We start from the raw sequence: 17,814 nt of genomic DNA, 5'->3' as shown, positions 1-17,814 counted from the left end.
GCTTTAGTTGAATTTACTGATTGTAAAGTTGCTTTGGGTAAGAAGAGCATCTGCTAATTGACTCTAATGTAAATGATTATGTATACTCACGGTAGCACTGTTTGCCGTCAGCGCCCAGCTCAAAGCCAGGGTTACACACACAGCTGAAGGAGCCCCGGGTGTTGACACAGCGATGGGCACATATGCCCTGGCCTGAGCTGCACTCATCTATGTCTACAAAAGATAGCATGATATACTGCAAGTCAATAGGGCACAGTCCCATAGCACAGGTAGAGATTACATTACAGGGATCCGTGGAGTAACCATTTTTTATTCGTATGAGGCTATGAATGAGGTTCCGAGGGGGAAAAGTGCTTCTGGTTAAGAAATTGCCTTTTGTACCACTTGACATGTGGGTGAGTGACCTTTCGTCATAGTAATACTAGAGCACAGGCCTGGTGGTGGGCTGCTCTTAGTGATTATGAAGGTACCGCAAACACACACATGCGCACACACACAAAGGCACGCACGCAAGCACGCACACACACACAGACTGTTGTGTTTAATGAAGTTGCCTGAACCCTATAGCCTTCTAGCCACCCCATGTTATAGTCGTATCATCCAGCCATAGCGTTAATCAGCTTAAGGCCCCACACACACAGTCATGGTACATACGGCCCCGGAGGGCCGAGTCATAGAGCCCCAGCTCTAATGGCCCCGGGACAAAGGCAACTCTCTGATGAATGCCACCTTTGTTTTGTCCAGGTGCACTGATTTTGGAGAATAACAAGCGTTTACATTACCGGAGTGTCAGTTAAACCACCATTAAAACTCAATGTTCACATGTTGCTTTACACAAGTGTGGAAAAGTGAGAAAGTTCATGAGACGGATAGAGGTGATGGCTATGGTTTTTCCGTGACCAATGAGGGCTAGACTTGCTTTCTTAAGAGGATTCAGGGTGGTGGAGATTTATAGACAAGGTCGGAAAAGTCTCTTTCACTCTAGGACATTTCTGGGAAGGTTGTCTGCATGTAACAGCGTATTGAAATATGAGAACGTCAGTTTGTGTGCGTGTGAGTGTGCGTGTGTGTGTGTGTGCGTGTGTGTGTGTGTGTGTGTGTGTGTGCATTTCCAGACATACTTTCGGAAAGTATTCAGACCCTTTCATGTTACAGCCTTATTTGAAATGTCCTCATCAATCTACACATACAATACCCCATAATAACCAAGCAAAAACAGTTTTTTAGAAATGTTAACAAATGTATAACATTTATAATTTATAATATTAACATAAGTATTCCGACCCTTTGCTATGAGACTTGAAATTGAGCTCAGATGCATCCTGTTTCCATTGATCATCCTTAAGATGTTTCCACAACTTGACTGGAGTCCACCTGTGGTAAGTTCAATTGATTGGACATGATTTGGAAAGGCACATTTCTGTCTATATTAGGTTCCACAGTTGATAGTGCATGTCGGAGCAAAAACCAAGCCATGAGGTCGAAAGAATTGTCCGTACAGCTCAGAGACAGGATTCTGCCGAAGCACAGATCTGGGGAAGGGTACCAAAAAATGTCGGCAGCATTGAAGCATTCCCCAATAACACATTGGCCTCCATCATTCTTAAATGGAAGAAGTTTGGAACCACCAAGTCTCTTCCTAGAACTGGCCCGACCAAACTAAGCAATCAGGGGAGAAGGGCCTTGGTCAGGGAGGTGACCAAGAACCCATTGGTCACTCTGACAGAGCTTTTTTTGGGATGTATGGATGATGATGTGAGTCATGTGTCCAAAGGGGGAATTACCATTGTATCGAGTGATATATGAAGAAGTGTATTGCTGTTTTTTTGTTTACTTTGTCTTTGTCTTGTTTCAAAAACACATCTCACCAGATTGGGTCTGCTGGAGAGTTGGGATTCCTCCCTCTGACTCCCTGACCCTGTATCTCTGCGGTGAGATGATAGGGGAGTATAAACCAATTTGGGAGGGGGAATAGTTTCAACTGTGTGTTGTTATTCTATTTGACATTTGTCTTAGACATCTGTATTAAGAACATTGATAGTAGTGGTAATAATGTCATAGAGTAAATAATTTGTCTGGAATGCCCTAAATCCAACTGCTGTTCTGGTCTGTCCTTTCTTGAGGTTATGGCGAAGGTGACCACAGATGGTATAGAGATGCATGGAATGGATCATTTGACCAAGAACACTGTGAACTTCAACCCCCCTCCCCCTAACCAGCTGATGTAATGGCAACAATGGCATTCAGTATGGTCCTTCACCACTTCCACCGTGAGACTTGAGTCCAAGCCAGTGCCGTGTCTTTGGCTATGCCGGATTAAGTGATATGACATGCTATTCTATGAAATAATTTTTCTGTAATTAATATTACCTGACTAAGCTAATCAGGTAAATGTAATTAACTAGAAAGTCAGGGCACCACGAAAGAATGTTTATAGAGCTATTATCTTCCAAATAAACTTAAAGACCTAGTAATCTTTAACATCAATAGCAGTCAATATTTAATCGTCACCTTATTTAATCTCATCTGAAAGTTGTAAATTCTTGGTTATCTTCACGAACCCTGGCTAACATGTTGAATCAGCTATACAAAGTTTGGTTTAATTATTTATTTACTAAATACCTAAATAATCACACAGAATTACATATAACCAGAATGGATCATACATTGATTACAAATTATGTCATAAAGAAAAACATCCCTAGCGGACGGAACCGACATGACGGCTGGTTACACAAAGAAAGGGGGTTGGGTTTTGAATGAAAGAGCGGGAAGACTGAGTAACAAAGGGAGAAGCTATGCTATCGTAAATACAGTATCTTATGCATTCTAAATTGCCGCCCATTTGGAAAAGGAAAATGCAATAAATATTTACTCTGAGCTGCGCTTCGATCGATTGGTCGTAGATGGGAGGCCTGGTTGTCCTTTGAAGAATGTCTGGTGGTAGAATGGATACTTGGTAGTACCGTTGTCGTGTGGTAGACAGATACTCTGTCCGTCCTCTCCTAGCCCACGTCTACAGTTGCTGTGCTAACGCAGCGGCTAGCAGGTATCACTTCTTTAGTGAATAAGAGTTCAAAGTTCATACCAAGTTGCCATACTTTAAGCTCATGCTATATTCTGGCTGGTATAGTCGAAATTCATCCTTCCGGCGTTTAGGTCGTCACCTTCACATTGAAATTTGATGCTAATTTCGTTAGGTTCTTGCTGAGGATGGCTTAGTTCTGTAGGTGGTCTTTGTCCTTTCATTGTGGGGATGGTAAGTCCTCGCGTCCTTGGAACAGGAAGTTACATTTTCATCAACGGGTTTATATAGTGGTGAAAGAAGGGCGTGTTTCATAGTTTACAACCCATGTCTGTTCACTTGGGCGGGGCCTCTGAGTGAGCAGAGTGGTGTTCTTCTGACAAACCGTCCTCTCATTAAGAAGTTAAAAATTACATTTAATCTTTTCACAAATAGTTTCATATTTAAACATTTAAATTGCACAATTCCATGTGAATCTGACAACTAGAATGTGTAGATTTTCCAAGATACAGTTTATGTCGTTCTATCATCAGTAATCATGTCTCAGACGCCAACTGAACTGACATCATATTCATTAAGTCCCAACGCATATTTTCAACTGGTTGGATTACCGAAATATGGTTCCGTTTCCCATCTTTTATGACGTCACCAGACTCTCTCTCAATGTTAACAAAGGCTTTACTAGAGTCAACTCTATAGAGTAGAGAGAGAGAAAAGGGGAAAGGTATTTATGGGGGTCATAAACCTCCCCCATCAGGCCAACTTCATGACACCAGCAACCTGTACACAGCATCCAGTCGAAGCTATCAACTGCCTTTTCTCTCATGTCTTTTCTCTCGAGTGCGACATGAGTCCACGTGGAGTGAGCATGGAGAGAGATCCCGTCCAAACTTCTCTCATGCTGCTGGTGTACTGGTAGGAAAATGGACAAAGACATAATGTACTGTAAAGGACAGTGCCAACTACGGTGAGACATTATCAAGGGCCATCCACTTTGAACATGTGCCATTGGGAGGACAAACTGAAACACTATATAAAAAAGAACATGAACAAATGACAGAAGAATGAGTCCCGGGAGAGAGGGGGGTAGTCAACCATACTCAAATTGATTTAGGCTTCTCCAAAATGATTATTTTGGGATATCATGTTGTTTTTGGAGGTCTGCACACTGCGAAATTTATAGTAATTAAGACTAAGAATGCATTGAGATATCAATCTGTCCACAAATGGGGGCTGTGATGATAATAGTTAACGCTAGAAATATCAGATGAAAATACTGTATGTAAATGTACATTCTGCCAGTATCGGTGTGTGCTAAATTGAGGGTCTTAAATTTAAGTGATAGAACCAACGTGAAGCACTAAGGGCTGTCATTCTAAATTTGGGTTGGATAATTTATCACAAGTTCTAATTATGATTTGGAAAGGTGAGGCTTCTAGAGACAGAGCTATGCTGTCACGCCCTGGTCAAAGTATGTTGTGTTTATCTTCATGTATTGGGTCAGGCCAGGGTGTGGCATGGGGTTTTTGTATTGTGGTGTGTTTTGTCTTGTGGTTTTGGTGTGTATGTATTGGGATTGTAGCTAGTGGGGTGATCTAGCAAAGTCTATGGCTGTCTGGAGTGGTTCTCAATCAGAGGCAGGTGTTTATCGTTGTCTCTGATTGGGAACCATATTTAGGCAGCCATATTCTTTGAGTTTGTCGTGGGTGATTGTCCTTAGTGTCAGTTTGCACCAGTTTAGGCTGTTTCGGTTTTCACATTACGTTTATTGTTTTTGTATCTTTATTATTAAATAAACATGGATTGCAATAGCCACGCTGCATTTTGGTCCGATCCTTGCTACACCTCCTCGTCCGAGGAGGAGATAGAAGAAAGCCGTTACAGAATCACCCACCACAAACGGACCAAGCAGCGTGTCAACAGGCAGGAGCAGCCCAAAGAGGAAATGCGGAATAAGGATTTTTGGACATGGGAGAAAATCCTCGACGGGAGAGGACCCTGGGCTAAACCGGGGGAGTGTAGCCGCCCAAAGGTGCAGCCTGGAGAATATCGCCGCCCTATAGAAGAACTGGAGGCGGCGAGAGCTGAGAGGCGCTGGTATGAGGAGGCAGCACGGTGACGCGGATGGAAGCCCGAGAGTCAGCCCCAAAAATGTATTGGGGGGGGGGGCTAACAGGGAGTATGGCTACGCCAGGTAGGAGACCTGGGCAGACTCCCTGTGCTTACTGGGGGGCTAGAGAGACCGGGCAGGCACCGTGTTATGCTGTGGTGCGCACGGTGTCTCCAGTGCGGGTGCATAGCCCGGTGCGGTACATTCCAGCTCTGCGTATCGGCCGGGCTAGAGTGAGCATCGAGCCAAGTGCCATGAAGCCGGCTCTACGCATCTGGTCTCCAGTGCGTCTCCTTGGGCCGGCTTACATGGCACCAGCCTTGCGCTCGGTGTTTCCGGTTTGCCTGCATAGCCCAGTGCGGGCTATTCCACCTCGCCGCACTGGCAGGGCGACCGTGAGCATTCAACCAGGTAAGGTTGGGCAGGCTCGGTGCTCAAGAGCTCCAGTGCGCCTGCACGGTCCGGTCTTTCCATTACCACCTCCACACCCCAGCCCTCCGGTAGCAGCTCCCCGCACCAGGCTTCCTGTGCGTGTCCTCGGTTCAGTACCACCAGTACCAGCACCACGCATCAGGCCTACAGTGTGCCTCGCCTCTCTAGCGCTGCCAGAGCCTCTCTCCTCTCCTGCGCTGTCGGAGTCTCCCGCCTGTTCAGCGCAGCTGCCAGTCTGCATGGAGCAGCCAGAGCTGTCAGTCTGCATGGAGCAGCCAGAGCTGTCAGTCTGCATGGAGCAGCCAGAGATGTCAGTCTGCATGGAGCAGCCAGAGCTGTCAGTCTGCATGGAGCAGCCAGAGCTGTCAGTCTGCATGGAGCAGCCCGAGCTGCCAGTCTGCAATGAGCTGCCAGTCTGCAATGAGCTGCCAGTCTGCAAGGAGCTGCCAGTCTGTAAGGAGCTGCCAGTCTGCATGGAGCTGCCAGTCTGCACGGAGCCGCCAGAGCTGCCAGTCTGTAAGAAGCCGCCAGAGCTGTCAGCCTACATGGAGCAGCCAGAGCCGCCAGTCAGCGTGGAGCAGCCAGAGCCGCCAGTCAGCATGGAGCAGCCAGATCTTTCAGTCTGCCAGGATCCGCCAGTCAGCCAGACTCTTCCAGATCTGCCAGTCAGCCAGACTCTTCCAGATCCGCCAGTCAGCCAGACTCTTCCAGATCCGCCAGTCAGCCAGACTCTTCCAGATCCGCCAGTCAGCCAGACTCTTCCAGATCCGCCAGTCAGCCAGACTCTTCCAGATCCGCCAGTCAGCCAGACTCTTCCAGATCCGCCAGTCAGCCAGACTCTTCCAGATCCGCCAGTCAGCCAGACTCTTCCAGATCCGCCAGTCAACCAGACTCTTCCAGATCCGCCAGTCAACCAGACTCTTCCAGATCCGCCAGTCAACCAGACTCTTCCAGATCCGCCAGTCAACCAGACTCTTCCAGATCCGCCAGTCAGCCGGGATCTGCCAGAACTGCCAGTCGGCCAGGATCTGCCAGTCAGCCAGGATCTGCCAGTCAGCCAGGATCTGCTGAAACCACCAGCCAGCCAGGATCTGGTAGATCTATCTACCTGCCTGAGCTTCCTCTCACTCCTGAGCTTCCTCTCACTCCCGAGCTTCCTCTCACTCCCGAGCTTCCCCTCACTCCCGAGCTGTCCTTCAGTCCCGATCTGCTCCTCAGTCCAGTGGGGTTCTGGGTGAGGACTACTAGGCCATGGTCGGAGGCGAGGGTGGACTATCCAGGGACACGAGGAGAGGGGACTAAGACATTGACTGAGTGGGGTCCACGTCCCGCGCCGGAGCCGCCACCATGGACAGACGCCCACCCGGACCCTCCCTATTGTTTTGAGGTGCGTTCGGGAGTCCGCACCTTAGGGGGGGGGGGGGGGGCTGTTCTGTCACGCCCTGGTCAAAGTATGTTGTGTTTATCTTCATGTATTGGGTCAGGCCAGGGTGTGGCATGGGGTTTTTGTATTGTGGTGTGTTTTGTCTTGTGGTTTTGGTGTGTATGTATTGGGATTGTAGCTAGTGGGGTGATCTAGCAAAGTCTATGGCTGTCTGGTTCTCAATCAGAGGCAGGTGTTTATCGTTGTCTCTGATTGGGAACCATATTTAGGCAGCCATATTCTTTGAGTTTGTCGTGGGTGATTGTCCTTAGTGTCAGTTTGCACCAGTTTAGGCTGTTTCGGTTTTCGTTTATTGTTTTTGTAAAGTTTGTGTTTCGTTATTATTAAATAAACATGGATTGCAATAGCCACGCTGCATTTTGGTCCGATCCTTGCTACACCTCCTCGTCCGAGGACTAGATAGAAGAAAGCCGTTACATATGCCTCTAAAATGTGAGAAGAGCCACTACATTGTAGCTTGGGCCATCCACTTTGGGCCATCCACCTTACCTCAATCTCATTCTTATCAAGGTTGATCTGAAACTGTTAGAATTTGTGCTCTCTCTCTTCCCTGTGAAAGTCAATATGCATATACCCTAAACCAAATTCAGGAGATCTCTAGAGATGTAGAGAAAATTGGCAACACTAAAACAATTGCATAAATAGGCTCTGCAAAACAGAGGCAGGTCAAGGGGGCACTTGTGCAATCATTGACGATGAATGTTGTACTTCTGTCCCAGATCACTCTTCTAATATGACTGATCTTGCGGAATACATTGCCACTGTTGCTAAGAATAATTCCCCACAACCAGAAGGACACTTGAAACTTGGTTGGAATCCCTGTTTGGAAGTTGAGGATCCCAAATTGCCAAATGGGCTGCAGCGTGTGTTTTTTTCTTAGTTCTAAATTGTTATTTAACATGCTGTGTATGTGTGTGTATTTTTGATACAGTCACTCCCGTTAATAGAAGTGTAACCTTTTATTATGATGATAGTATTACCATACTAATTAGATTGTATAACCCAGAATGAAGGGTTTGACATGATGAAGTGTCTGATTTTATGTGTTGATTTCCCTTACTTTAATAGAAATAGGATACAGAAGTTAAAATCTAAAGCTTACCTTAAAATGTAATGATTATTAACACACATTAACACAATGGATGGAATGTGATGGAACATTTTATATTGGTGCTTTTCCAATAACCAATTTCTGTGTTCATGCAAGTGACTGATCGAATTCTCACTATCAATATCTGCAATTTGGCAGTATGCCCAGACCCTTGTTTTGAGAACGAAAGATATTTCAGTTTCGAGGTCTCAGCTTAGAGAGAAGAAGCCTCATGAGGTATTGGTCTGTCACATGCATGACCCAGTATTGGTCAGTCTCATGAATGAGGCAAATGTTGATGATTAACTGATTATGAATGATGAATAAGGGGTGGCAGGTAGCCTAGTGGTTAGAGTGCTGGGCCAGTAACCGAAAGGTTGCTGGATTGAATCCCTGAGCTGACAAGGTAAAAATCTGTCATTCTGCCCCGGTAGACTATCATTGTAAAATAATATGTTAACTGACTTGCCAAGTTAAATATATATATTTTTTTTAAATAAGCTCAATCATGGAAAAATAACTTGTCTGTATACAGTATAAGATAACTAATGGGACTGCCCCAGTGGAGCTCCTGACTGACATGTGCATTGAGTGGGTTTGAACCTCTCCAGCACGCTGATAATAAACAATGATTGACTTCGAGTGTACCTGTGTAGAATTTCTATGACAGTAGTACTTTCAAGTATTTTTATTCAAGTACTTTACACCACTGGCTCTTACCCTCACAGCCCTGGCGGTCACCGGCCAGCGAGTACCCAGGTCTGCAGCTGCACTCTGCTCGACCATCCACAAAATGACACAGCTGGACACAGCCTGCACTCCTGTCCACACAGGGGTCCCTAACTGATAGACAGACAGACAGACATGGGGCAGACAGTTTTACGTAGTCATATCCTGGTCACGCTATGACTGAAAACTGCCTCCTGTTCTTTATATGTAACTCTTTGCTCTCCATTCTAACATAAAGTGACTACTATTGTAAGCTGTAGGGAAGTCAGAGCACCATATCCAATCTAGTCAGGACTCACACTCGCAGTGCTTCCCATCCCTCTTCAGTTGGTAGTTCCTACGACACTCGCACTTGTAGTGGTCGTTGTCCATGTCCACACACTTGTGTTCACAGCCGCCATTCTTCACTGAGCAGGAGTTCACAGCTTCATAGTTGGGACAGACAGACGGACAGACAGACAGACAGACAGACAGACACAATAATTGAACAACACAGGACTGACTGACAGACTAGAGAAAAACATATCTTCATGCTGTAGCAAACTACCTCAAATTAAGATCCTACATCTGTACTTTCGCTAATGTAGTCTTTGATCACCATTTGGTGAGTAAATGTGTAACCCTTCCTAGAGACTGGTCACTAAAATATGAATTCAAAGAAGGAAGAGCCATATTGTGGACCAGCACCGTCTTTTCACACCGCCATAACGGAAACGTGTGATTACAGGAAGCTCTAAAGACTGGAAATTGGATAATTAGAGGTTGCAGGTAATGAGTAACCTTGACTGAGACCTGAATATTGGAGTATTAGCTCTCAATGCCTAAATCAATGCCTAATCTTGAGTTGTGCGAACGACCGGGATCAAATCTGGTCTCACATGGTCATTACTCACCAATGCAGGTCCTTCCGTCAGTGTGCATGCGAAAGCCCTGACTGCACTCACAGTGGTAGGAGCCTGCCGTGTTCACACAGGTCTGCTGGCAGCCGCCATTCAGCTCCTCACACTCATTGACATCTACAGAGCAGACCGATGGACAGACAATCAAACCTGGGTTCAAAAAGTATTTTAAATTGAGCATTCACTTGAGCCTACCTTGAGTACCATATGGGCGGAGTTTGCACTTTTGCTAGTATTCCATTGGTTCCCTTGAGCCAGGCAAGCAGAAAAAGGTATTCAAAATGATTTCACATACTATTTGAACCCAGGTCTGCAGACAATATTCTCAGACACTTGCTGCAGAACAAATCCATTTTGATAGGAGAAGGTTGTGCCAATGAATTCCCCGTATGGGCATTAATGAACAATGAGGTGTTTTGATGGCGTTTGAAGGAATGCTTTATAATGATGGAATACTACACAAACCTTTAGACAACATGTGTGACTTGAGCACTCTAACAGACATGAACCTACACAGACCACATTCATTAGGAGACTCATATGTGTGTTACAGTGTCTGCGTCATGAATGGCACAATATTCATTTTATAGTGTACTACTTTTGATGTGAGCCCTATGGGCCCTGGTCAAAAGTAGTGCACTAAATAGCGAATAGGATGCCGTTTGGGATGCAAAGTTTTCATGGGTGTTCCAGAGGAGAGCGTTAAGGCCCAAGTTATCGGGATGCTTGTCATGACTCACGACCGTGTCAAACGTAGGAATGTGGTAAAAAGTTTTCGGCACTGAAGTTCTCTTTTGTTTGACATCAAGCTCTGTGAAGCATAGTTGGTCCCTGACGCAATAAGAAGGTTGGCTTGGTGATGGAAGTGATGACTTCACGAGAGACTGTTTTAAGAACACTATGTTTATGACCCCTTTATAGACGAACACACCATTTTGATCCAATTAAATCAACCATTAATATGAAATCACAAATTGGACAAGCATTCTCTTCATCAGTGGAAGTTCTCGTACAGCGCTTTGCTGTTAAATGTAATGACTTGGAGTATGTTCTGACCACGTGACCGGATTAGAAAAACCTCATGGGCTCTACTTATACCCCTATAATTGGAGTCCAGAGTTCTTCCTGGTCAGGTCATGTGGTCAGGAATTCCTCTGGCTCTAGTCATGACGATTCACCACTGACACTCTTTCAACACAGGTTGTCCACTATGCAGTAGACCTGAGTGTTTAGGACCATTCCAGAACCATTCACATGTGATACATTAGGCACATGTTCCATGTTGTTCCATGTTGTTCCATGTTCCAGGGAGCAGAGGCATGATGAGGAGACAACATTGCTGAGTGCTTCTCCAAGGAAAGTCAACATTTACTACCCATCTGGAGAACACATCAGAGTCAAGCTGTTTCAACTACTTCCTGGTTCCTGCTAATCCCTAGTCCATATGGGCTTTGCACTGCAGGCTACTACTGGTCATGACAGTAGCACTGATACAGAGTCAGACATATATTCACCCTCCTAATGGGTTGGGGCTAAGGTAATCGGATCCCAGATCTGGGGTTAAGGGCAATTCCTATTCAACAAAGCAGTCTCAGCTTGTGGGAATGCACTTCTCCTCATAATGAACTAAATGCTACTTTAATGAAGTAACTTCCACTAGAAGAGGCTAAGGAGGGTCAAAGAGGAGGGCTGTCTGCCGTATAAGGAGCCTTTTTATAACTGGCACATAGATTCATGTGATCAGGTTGAAGGACTGAAAATCCACAATGCCAATCCATTTAGAGCAATCCGCTGTGTCGCTGAGTGAGGATAAAGGAACTCCCAGCGTCCCCTGTGGTGGATGACATATTCAGGAAGAAAGTCTTAAACTGTTGTTCTGAACCCTGTTCTTTTTTTCAAAACACTTTTGTGGGCTTTTCTCAATACCTGAATGGTAACAGACTCAGCGAAGGTTTGGAGGGTAATATACTTAAGGTTCGCCGTGTGAGAGGATTTCAGCAGGACACAAAGGAAATCTTTCATTCAGACGTGAGGCTGAGACTGGGAGTTGGGTTGGGGGTTGAATATTGTCTGAATGCTATTGTGTGACAGTCTTGAACTGACACCCACATCTGTCTGACACCCACATCTGTCTCAATGGTCTCTTGACAGCTGTTTGGGGAGGTTTCTGCCCATCCCGCGCCTCTCAACTCCCACGCTCCACTCTCCATAGATTAACACCATCCAATGTGGAGGGTTGCAGACAGAAACATTTAGCACTGGCATGCTCTGTTCCAGAATCAAAAAGGGTCTGTTATTGCCCTTCAAATTTGTTACAGAGCACACTAGCCCTGGAACATGGCTCTTACAGACTTCTACACCATCGCTCAAACCCTCACTAGAAAGTGACAACGTCCCATGTCAGGGGTCAAAGACTAGGGGCACCTATTGACACCTGCACCCCCTCAGAGCAACTGGGCATTAGCACTGTCAGCTAAGTCAGCCAACTCAGCTAACTCAGCATGTTTCTGTCAGAACAAACAGGCAGGGTTTTGATTTTACGAGTTGACCAGATCTCCATGCCTGTACTGATTGTGTTCCTTATATGTGTGTGGTCTGCTAAGCTTTTTGTGTCTCTGTCTCTTCCTGTGTCTCTGTCTGAAGAGCCGGGCAAAGGGACACTGGTGGATAACCTATGCCTGATCCTCTCTATCCGTCCCCCATCACACACACACACACACACACACACACACACACACACACACACACACACACACACACACACACACACACACACACACACACACACACACACACACGAGACCCAGCTTGCCCTCTTTCTCACCCTGACAGGCCTTTCCGTCCAGGCCCAGACGACTGCCCCCGGGGCACTTGCAGTAGAAGCTTCCAATGGTGTTGCAGCAATGTCCCTCACAGCCGCCGTTAGCAGTCGAGCACTCGTTGACATCTGGGGAAAGAAGGAAAGCCAAAACCTCCGTTTTCATAGCCTACAAACTGCACTGTAAGCAAAACTGAACCCAAATCCATTGTAAACTGTGGAGCTTTGGAGCTTCTCCTTCTTCGGTTGATTCATTCCCCTCTGTCTTGTAAGACGTTTCTTCCTCAGGCATGAAGGAAATCTTAATATAACAGGTGTAGTAGACCTTACAGTGAAATACTTACTTACAAGCCCTTAACCAACAGTGCAGTTTTAAGAAAAATAAATTAAAGTAACAAATAATTAAAGAGCAGCAGTAAAATAACAATAGCGAGGCTATATACAGGGGGTACCGGTACAGAGTCAATGTGCGGGGGCACAGTTAGTTGAGGTAATATGTACATGTAGGTAGAGTTATTAAAGTGATAATAAACATAGATAATAAACAGAGAATAGCAGCAGTGTAAAATAGGGAGGGGGGACAATGCAAATAGTCTGGGTAGCAATTTGATTACATGTTCAGGAGTCTTATGGCTTGGGGGTAGAAGCTGTTTAGAAGTCTATTGGACCTAGGTACTGCTTGCCGTGCTTGTAGCAGAGAGAACAGTCTAGGCTAGGGTGACTAGGGTGGCTCGAGTCTTTGATCATTTTTATGGCCTTCCTCTGACACCGCCTGGTATAGATGTCCTGGATGGCAGGAAGCTTGGCCCCAGTGATGTACTGGGCCGTACGCACTACCCTTTGTAGTGCCTTGCGATCGGAGTCTGAGCAGTTGCCATAACAGGCAGTGATGTAACCAGCCAGGATGCTCTCAATGGTGCAGCTGTAGAACCTTTTGAGGATCTGAAGTTGTTATGGTGAGTGAATGAGGACCCAAAAGCGAACTAACTTAAACAGAGCTTCTTTAATAACCAAACATAGGTAGGCTCAGATAGACCGGCAGATTCCGACAGGACAGGACAAGGTTACAGCAAACATGACGATAGTCTGGCTCAGGCATGAAACACAAACAAGAATCCGACAAGGACAGGAACAGAAACAGAGAGAGATATAGGGACCTAATCAGAGGGAAAAAGGGAACAGGTGGGAAACGGGGTGAATGGGTAGTTAGAGGAGACAAGGAACAGCTGGGAGAAAGCGGGGGAGAAAAGGTAACCTAACAACGACCAGCAGAGGGAGACAGGGTGAAGGGAAAGGACAGAGACAAGACACAACATGACAGTACCCCCCCACTCACCGAGCGCCTCCTGGCGCACTCGAGGAGGAAACCTGGCGGCAACGGAGGAAATCCTCGATCAGCGCACGGTCCAGCACGTCCCGAGAGGGAACCCAACTCCTCTCCTCAGGACCGTACCCCTCCCAATCGACAAGGTACTGGTGACCACGGCCCCGAGGACGCATGTCCAAAATCCTGCGGACCCTGTAGATGGGTGCGCCCTCGACAAGGATGGGGGGGGGGGGGGGGGGAAGACGAGCGGGGGCGCGAAGAACGGGCTTAATACAGGAGACATGGAAGACCGGGTGGACGCGACGAAGGTATCGCGGAAGAAGAAGTCGAACTGCGACAGGATTAATGACCCGAGAAATACGGAACGGACCAATGAACCGCGGGGTCAACTTGCGAGAAGCCGTCTTAAGGGGAAGGTTCTGAGTGGAGAGCCAAACTCTCTGACCGCGACAATATCTAGGACTCTTAGTTCTACGCTTATTAGCAGCCCTCACAGTCTGCGCCCTATAACGGCAAAGTGCAGACCTGACCCTCTTCCAGGTGCGCTCGCAACGTTGGACAAAAGCCTGAGCGGAGGGGACGCTGGACTCGGCGAACTGAGATGAGAACAGCGGAGGCTGGTACCCGAGGCTACTCTGAAAAGGAGATAGCCCGGTCGCAGATGAAGGAAGCGAGTTGTGGGCGTATTCTGCCCAGGGGAGCTGTTCTGACCAAGACGCAGGGTTGCGAAAAGAAAGACTGCGTAAGATGCGACCAATAGTCTGATTGGCCCGTTCTGCTTGACCGTTAGACTGGGGGTGAAAGCCGGAAGAGAGACTGACGGAAGCCCCAATCAAACGGCAAAACTCCCTCCAAAATTGAGACGTGAATTGCGGACCTCTGTCCGAAACGACGTCTGACGGAAGGCCATGAATTCTGAAAACATTCTCGATGATGATTTGTGCCGTCTCTTTAGCAGAAGGAAGCTTAGCAAGGGGAATGAAATGAGCCGCCTTAGAGAACCTATCGACAACCGTAAGAATAACAGTCTTCCCCGCTGACGAAGGCAGTCCGGTGACAAAATCTAAGGCGATGTGAGACCACGGTCGAGAGGGAATAGGAAGCGGCCTGAGACGGCCGGCAGGAGGAGAGTTACCGGACTTAGTCTGCGCGCAGACCGAACAAGCAGCCACGAAACGACGCGTGTCATGCTCCCGGGTGGGCCACCAAAAACGCTGGCGAATGGAAGCAAGCGTACCCCGAACGCCAGGGTGGCCGGCTAACTTGGCAGAGTGAGCCCACTGAAGAACGGCCAGACGAGTAGGAACGGGAACGAAAAGAAGGTTCCTAGGACAAGCGCGCGGCGACGGAGTGTGAGTGAGCGCTTGTTTTACCTGCCTCTCAATTCCCCAGACAGTCAACCCGACAACACGCCCCTCAGGGAGAATCCCCTCGGGGTCAGTGGAGGCTACTGAAGAACTGAAGAGACGAGACAAAGCATCAGGCTTGGTGTTCTTAGAGCCCGGACGATAAGAAATCACGAACTCGAAACGAGCGAAAAACAGCGCCCAACGCGCCTGACGCGCATTAAGTCGTTTGGCAGAACGGATGTACTCAAGGTTCCTATGGTCAGTCCAAACGACAAAAGGAACGGTCGCCCCCTCCAACCACTGTCGCCATTCGCCTAGGGCTAACCGGATGGCGAGCAGTTCGCGGTTACCCACATCATAGTTACGTTCCGACGGCGACAGGCGATGAGAAAAATACGCGCATGGGTGGACCTTGTCGTCAGAGAGGGAGCGCTGAGAAAGAATGGCTCCCACGCCCACCTCTGACGCGTCAACCTCGACAACGAACTGTCTAGAGACGTCAGGTGTAACAAGGATAGGAGCGGATGTAAAACGATTCTTGAGGAGATCAAAAGCTCCCTGGGCGGAAACGGACCACTTAAAGCACGTCTTGACAGAAGTAAGGGCTGTGAGAGGAGCGGCCACCTGACCGAAATTACGGATGAAACGACGATAGAAGTTCGCGAAGCCGAGAAAGCGCTGCAGCTCGACGCGTGACTTAGGGACGGGCCAATCAATGACAGCTTGGACTTTAGCGGGATCCATCTTAATGCCTTCAGCGGAAATAACAGAACCGAGAAATGTGACGGAGGAGGCATGAAAAGTGCACTTCTCAGCCTTCACAAAAAGACAATTCTCTAAAAGGCGCTGGAGGACACGTCGAACGTGCTGAACATGAATCTGGAGTGACGGTGAAAAAATCAGGATATCGTCAAGGTAAACGAAAACAAAGATGTTCAGCATGTCTCTCAGGACATCATTGACTAATGCCTGAAAGACAGCTGGAGCGTTAGCGAGGCCGAAAGGAAGAACCCGGTATTCAAAGTGCCCTAACGGAGTGTTAAACGCCGTCTTCCACTCGTCCCCCTCCCTGATGCGCACGAGATGGTAAGCGTTACGAAGGTCCAACTTAGTGAAAAACCTGGCTCCCTGCAGGATCTCGAAGGCTGAAGACATAAGAGGAAGCGGATAACGATTCTTAACTGTTATGTCATTCAGCCCTCGATAATCTATGCAGGGGCGCAGAGACCCGTCCTTCTTCTTGACAAAAAAAAACCCCGCTCCGGCGGGAGAGGAGGAGGGGACTATGGTACCGGCGTCAAGAGCTACAGACAAATAATCCTCGAGAGCCTTACGTTCGGGAGCCGACAGAGAGTATAGTCTACCCCGGGGGGGAGTGGTTCCCGGAAGGAGATCAATACTACAATCATACGACCGGTGTGGAGGAAGAGAGGTGGCCCTGGACCGACTGAACACCGTGCGCAGATCGTGATATTCCTCCGGCACCCCTGTCAAATCACCAGGCTCCTCCTGTGAAGAAGAGACAGAGGAAACAGGAGGGATAGCAGACATTAAACATTTCACATGACAAGAGACGTTCCAGGAGAGGATAGAATTACTAGACCAATTAATGGAAGGATTATGACAAACTAGCCAGGGATGGCCCAAAACAACAGGTGTAAAAGGTGAACGAAAAATCAAAAAAGAAATGGTTTCGCTATGATTACCAGAAACAGTGAGGGTTAAAGGTAGCGTCTCACGCTGAATCCTGGGGAGAGGACTACCATCCAGGGCGAACAAGGCCGTGGACTCCCTTAACTGTCTGAGAGGAATGTCATGTTCCCGAGCCCAGGTCTCGTCCATAAAACAGCCCTCCGCCCCAGAGTCTATTAAGGCACTGCAGGAAGCTGACGAACCGGTCCAGCGTAGATGGACCGACAAGGTAGTGCAGGATCTTGAAGGAGAGACAGGAGTAGTAGCGCTCACCAGTAGCCCTCCGCTTACTGATGAGCTCTGGCTTTTACTGGACATGAAGTGACAAAATGACCAGCAGAACCGCAATAGAGACAGAGGCGGTTGGTGATTCTCCGTTCCCTCTCCTTAGTCGAGATGCGGATACCTCCCAGCTGCATAGGCTCAGCTCCCGAGCCGGCAGAGGAAGATGGTAGTGATGCGGAGAGGGGGGCAACGGAGAACGCGAGCTCCTTTCCACGAGCTCGGTGACGCAGATCAACCCGTCGCTCAATGCGAATAGCGAGTTCAATCAGGGAATCCACGCTGGAAGGAACCTCCCGGGAGAGAATCTCATCCTTTACCTCGGCGCGGAGACCCTCCAGAAAACGAGCGAGCAAAGCCGGCTCGTTCCAGCCACTGGAGGCAGCAAGAGTGCGAAACTCAATAGAGTAGTCTGTTATGGATCGATTACCTTGACATAGGGAAGACAGGGCCCTGGAAGCCTCCTCCCCAAAAACAGATCGATCAAAAACCCGTATCATCTCCTCCTTAAAGTCCTGATACTGGTTAGTACACTCAGCCCTTGCCTCCCAGATTGCCGTGCCCCACTCACGAGCCCGTCCAATAAGGAGAGATATGACGTAGGCGACACGAGCAGT

General features: G+C 47.7%; 1 protein-coding gene across 1 annotated transcript in view; it reads right to left on the bottom strand.

Moving 5' to 3' along the window:
• Positions 1–17,814, bottom strand: part of LOC139385888 (multiple epidermal growth factor-like domains protein 6) — an 87,239-nt gene that overhangs the window by 37,214 nt on the left and 32,211 nt on the right. The window contains exons 5-9 of the mRNA XM_071131173.1: positions 12,554–12,676; positions 9,724–9,846; positions 9,130–9,255; positions 8,822–8,944; positions 91–213 (exon numbers count right to left, since the gene is read on the bottom strand). Coding sequence (XP_070987274.1) covers positions 91–213; positions 8,822–8,944; positions 9,130–9,255; positions 9,724–9,846; positions 12,554–12,676 — 618 coding nt within the window. The remainder of the gene's footprint in view (positions 1–90; positions 214–8,821; positions 8,945–9,129; positions 9,256–9,723; positions 9,847–12,553; positions 12,677–17,814) is intronic.

This window comes from Oncorhynchus clarkii, chromosome 27, assembly GCF_045791955.1.
Source record: "Oncorhynchus clarkii lewisi isolate Uvic-CL-2024 chromosome 27, UVic_Ocla_1.0, whole genome shotgun sequence".
Lineage (NCBI taxonomy): Eukaryota > Metazoa > Chordata > Actinopteri > Salmoniformes > Salmonidae > Oncorhynchus > Oncorhynchus clarkii.
This window is presented reverse-complemented; position numbering and strand designations above follow the sequence as displayed.